The following is a 5,602-nucleotide window of genomic DNA, read 5'->3' on the forward strand; positions in this document are numbered from 1 at the left end:
CTATGATGTAGGAAAAAAATAATTTGTCACCTGAAAGACGATGCAAAGATGAACAACGTGAGACTAATAGGCATCAATGAGAAAGAAGGAGTCGATACAAATGATAAAAAAAGAATATGGGCAGAAGTAATAGCAGAAATCTTCCCAAATATGAGGAAACAATCTGATATTCAGGTAACTGAAGCATACAGAACTCCAAATAGCTTCAACCCAATTAAAAACATACAGAGACATATAATAGTCAAGATCCCAGAAATCCAGCACAAGAACAATATACTGAAAACCACTAGAGAAAAGAAACAAATCACAATTAAAGGAAAACTCATCAGAATAACGACAGACTTGTCTTCATAAACCATGAAGGCAAGAAGAGCATGGAGCAGAGTACTTCAAGTCCTCTATGAAAACAAATTGCAGCCCAGACAGACTACTATACCCTGCAAAATGCTCTTTCAAGTTTGATGGAGAAGTGAAATACTTCCATGACAAAGAACAACTAAAGCAATTCATGATGACAAAGCAAACCCCACACAGACTACTAAAAGATGTTCTAGAGAGGGACCAAAATGATCAGAATCCACAAACAACAACAGAAGGAACCCACTAAATAGGGTAAGCAAATACAGGACAAAAAGGAGTAAACAACAGCATGGAAAATAACATGTCAATCATAAGTCAATACATCTCAATTATAACCATCAATGTAAATGGACTCAATTCATCAATTAAAAGAAATGGACTGGCACAGTGGATTAGGAAACAAAATCCAACAATATGCTGTATACAAGAAACACACATAACTCATAAAGAAATTCATAGGCTGAAAGTCAAAGGATGGAAAACAATACTACAGGCCTTAGCACCTCAGAAAAAAGCATGGGGGTAGCCATCCTGTTTTCAGTCTCAACTTCAAAGAATGATCAACCCAAATAAAGAAGGCCAATATATACTGATTAGGGGAAAAATTCAAGAGAAAGAGGCAACACTCATAAATAGATACGCACCAAACTTGGGAGCACCCAACTATATAAAGTAAATCTTAATGCACATGAAAAATCTAATATCCAATACCACAATCTTAACGGGAGACTTTAACACCCTCTTATCCCAAAAAGATAGGTCAACCAGACAAAAAATTAGCAAAGAAGTAGCACAACTGAACCAGAGCTTGGAACAAATGGACTTAGTGGACTTACACAGAGTGTTTCACCCAACGTCAGCTGAGTATACATTTTTTTTCAGCTGTACATGGGTCATTTTCAAGACCACAAACTGGTTCATAGGTCATGCTTAAGTATGTGCAAGAAAACAGAAATTATCCCATGCCTATTATCTGACCACAGTGCAATGAAACTGGAAATAAATGAGACAAGAAAACAGAAAAACCCCATAAATACATGGAAATTAAACAACACCCTTCTCAGTCACCAATGGGTCACAGATGAATACGTTGTATATTCGTGTCAAAGGTGCCTAAGACTGATTTTGTTGGATTGACAACAAATTCAGTTTATTAACATTCTCATAAAACACAATTCATTTGTTCAGCCAGGGACTTGCTATACTCATATCTTCAGTGTAGCTTGCCAACATTTATTTAATGAGGCACAAACTTACTATAAACTCAATTACTCTATTAGAATTTTCTTTTTAGTGCATCGTCATACTAACTGAGAGTGTTCAACAATGTTTAGAAACTTAATTATAAATTCGCTCTTTAGTTTTTAGCACGAATCTGTACAATATTTTCTAATTGACTCACCTACTAATATATGTCTTAGTGCTGCCTTCTGATTTGTATCTAAAAAAAAAAACAATGAACCGATTAGAGCTAAAAAAAAAAAAAAGGTTTAAAACATTGGGATTGAATGTCAGACTATTATACAAGCAGTGTTATTATTTTATAAAGCTAATTACCAATAATTAATGGGCAAAGACCACTGAATAAAGATGAAGATAAATATTTACCATCTCATTTACATCACCCACAAAGAGTGCAATTCATGCATTGAGTACGGAAAGCATCCAGAGAGCACAAATTTGATTTTTCCTTGCCAATTCTCCCTGCACCACAACCCCAGTATCATGGCTTTAACCCTGGGCTATGCTAAGCAAGCACAGTACCACTGAGCTAACTCCCCAGCCCCTTTTTCATCATCATTTGTAAACACAGAGTATGCACTGGTTCTTCAGCATTTGATTCTAATCCTCATACCCCAAGCTTTTTTTAGTTAAAAATTTGATTACACTGTATAGAAGAACTAGATTGACTTCTAGACAATCTGGCAAAGCACTTTCACCTTGCCATTCTTCATACAGAAGAATGGTCTCTCTCTCTCTCTCTCTCTCTCTCTCTCTCTCTCTCTCTCTCTCTCACACACACACACACACACACACACACACACCATGGCTGAGGTTAGCAACAGGGAAAGGTTCTACCGGCATCAATAAAAGTAATGAAACTGACAGCTCACAGGTAAACAGGAATTAAGGATCAAAGATTGCAGAAATATCTACAAAATTTAATAGCCACCCTCCATCCCTAAGAGGGAGTTGAGGTTCTAGGCCTTTTCTGAACCTATTATTCACAACAGGCAGCATGCCCTTTTAAAATGATCCTCTAGTTCATAGTTCATGCCGACCAGTGTGCTAACTGTAGATGTGGAACAAACCTGTACTCATGGTTCCTCTATGATTGAAACAGCAACTGCACACTAAGAGATGATTCATATCCACTTGGACTTAAGCCACCACTAGCTGCTGAAATAATATAATTATCCACAGATCCATAGAAAATAAGTGATCTAGTTAGCATTTGTGGAAAGACAAAAAAGGAAAACTAGCTTAAACACTTGAATAAATAACTAAGACTTTAATGTTCAAATGATACCACATACAAACAAGTATTAAGAAGTTTTTTTTTTAAAATAACTGTGATCTAGGTCTCACTAATTAAAATAAGACAGCAGAAAACATATAGTCTCAGACAATTTATAACAGCCGCTTCAAAGAAACTTGATCCTCATGAAAATACAGAGGAACAACTCAACAGTCTCATATAGATACTGTACAGATAAATAGACAAATTTAATGATGAAATCGCTAAAAATATTAAGTGAAATTAAAAATATGATAGAAGTTTCACTAACAGAATAGAATAAGGACAATCAGTGAACACAAAGACAGGCTATTTGAAAAGTACACAGTTGGAAGAGAAAAATGAAAAAGGTAAAAATAGGAAGCTTACAAGAAGTTGGAAACAGCAGTAACAGAGCAAATGCTTCAGTTATCAATTCAAGAGGTACTCAAGAAGAGCAACATAATCAAAAGCTATCTGAAGGATGAGTAAGAGAAAACCTTCCAAATTGATTTGGTTATACAAATACATAGATATACAAATATCCAGATACAGGAGGCTCAGAAGTCACCAGTCAAATTTTCTCAACTAAATATACTGTCGCCTCAAATTATTATTAAGCCTATGATATTAAAGATAAAAGAAAGATGCTCCCGGCAAGAAGATAAAAGAAATAATCAACATGTGAGAGTGCTCCAATTCACCTGACACAGCTTTCTCAGCAGGGACATTACAAGCCAGCACAGAGTACAATAAGATTGTCATAGAATTGGAAAAAAAATCTGTCCTCCACGGATAGTGTACTCAGCAAAGCTATCCTTTAGAGATGGAGGGAAGACATTCCCAGATGAGAAATGCAAGAGATACTAATGCATTATACATATATGTGATAACATGTAATATGCACAAGTTAATTTGGAGACTACTCTCTGCAGGAGAGAAGGGGGGGAATCACACCTGTAGAGAATTGAAGGTGCAAATGCAATGATTGACTTTTTAAGAGTAACAAGGAAGACATCAACATTTGGTTATTTTCGGTGGTAAGTAAATGTACGTTTGCCATCTTGTTCTCTGCGCTTGTGTTTGAATTGTTTAAAAATAAAAAGTAGAGTCCAAAATATAAATTTGCCTTCTGAAAGTGCTAGAAATTTTTTTAAATTGAGGTAACCAGGTAAATTGCAATATTTTACCTATGGAAGGGTCAGAAAGGCACTTTTCTTTTTTTCTTTTTCTTTTCTTTTCTTTTTTTTTTTTTTTTTTTCAGAACTGGGGATTGAACTCAGGCCCTTGCACTTGCCAGGTATGCACTTATTCTGTTGTGCTATCTCCCCAGCCCCTGTAAGGTACTTTTCTAATAAACACCTTTCATGCTCATGGCTGAGAACTTCTAGAACATTTGAAAGTAACAAATATGGATTCATTTCTGTTTTTACTCTCTCAATTAGCAGGGCATTAACTTTGGCAGGTTAGTGATTCTACTTCAAATCTTCACACCTTTAAGCTGGGGATATGCACAAGTATCTCACATGATTGAGATACTGACCTGGTAGGATGCAAGGTATTTATAGCTAATGCTGATATTGTCTTACACATTATGAGATTCAAATGCTGTAATATTTAACTTCAGAATTCAAATTCAACTTACTCAACGTCTACAGATTCCTTCTCCTTGGTAGGCCACTTTTTCAAACTTTTCCATGCCACAGCTATTACGGATACTATGACGAGAACAGGCAATGCAATGTAGAAACCTAGAAGCCAGTTTTTTCTGGTCTTCCCTGAAGCTTTTGTGACCATTAAACCTAAAGATAAAACAAAATTAAAAATTATGCTGCCTGCTTTCACTTTTACATTGCAACAAATTCATTAAGATATTCTCAATTATTGTTACTCAAGGAAAATGGAAAAAATAGAGAATTGTGAGACTTGAAATGATAAAGTATTACTTTTTATTGGCTTTTCCATTAAGTGAAAAAATGTATTTTGGATCAGAGTTTTAGAGGCTTTGGGCCTGTTGTTCTTTAAAATTTTAATTTTTAATAGTATATGTTTGTGATACATAATGGTCACACTCCCCTTGAGGAGCATGTCCATGTACATATCTTAAATTTACTGCCTTTTTTTTTTTTTTGCCCCTTTCCCCTCCATTCCTGCCAATTCTTCTTTCCCTTTCCATTTATAAAAGTTCCTTTTTTTTTTCTTTAAATGTTCTTTCCTTCCTTTCTCCCTTGTATATCCCCCTTCCCATTTGAAAAGGCTATTCCTACTTCCTCATATGTATCCTCCGCTTTGCTTCTTCTTTTTGCTTTGGATTTTTTACATAAGATAAACAGTGTGATATTTAAACTTGTGTGTCTCACTTATTTCACTTGAGATTATGGTCTGGCATTACATCATTTACCTAAAAATGTCTTAAATTTATCCTTCATCACAGCAGAGCAGTACTTCGTTATATATAAGCACATTTTGATTATCTTTTCATCTCTTGAGAGGCACAGGCTAAATTTCAAGATTTAACTACTACAAACTGTGGTGCTATAAACATGGGCATCCACATATCACGGTGGTATGCTGCTTTCAACTCTTTCAGGAAAATACCTAGGTTGGGAATAGCTGGACCAAGTGGGATCTTTAGCTTTAGTTTTTTGAGGAATCTCCACACTGATTTCCATAGTGGTTATATCAGTTTACACTCTCACCAACAATGGAGAAAGAGGGCCCATGCACCCTGCAGCTTTTTTTTTT

The 5,602-nt window shown here is 35.5% G+C and overlaps 1 protein-coding gene across 1 annotated transcript in view; it reads right to left on the reverse strand.

Moving 5' to 3' along the window:
- Positions 1–5,602, reverse strand: part of LOC101573093 (disintegrin and metalloproteinase domain-containing protein 32) — a 147,242-nt gene that overhangs the window by 11,988 nt on the left and 129,652 nt on the right. Inside the window, exons 18-19 of the mRNA XM_023722022.1 lie at positions 4,503–4,659; positions 1,763–1,801 (exon numbers count right to left, since the gene is read on the reverse strand). Coding sequence (XP_023577790.1) covers positions 1,763–1,801; positions 4,503–4,659 — 196 coding nt within the window. The remainder of the gene's footprint in view (positions 1–1,762; positions 1,802–4,502; positions 4,660–5,602) is intronic.

The sequence above is a fragment of the Octodon degus genome, unplaced genomic scaffold, assembly GCF_000260255.1.
Source record: "Octodon degus isolate 3935 unplaced genomic scaffold, OctDeg1.0 scaffold00088, whole genome shotgun sequence".
NCBI classification, from domain to species: domain Eukaryota; kingdom Metazoa; phylum Chordata; class Mammalia; order Rodentia; family Octodontidae; genus Octodon; species Octodon degus.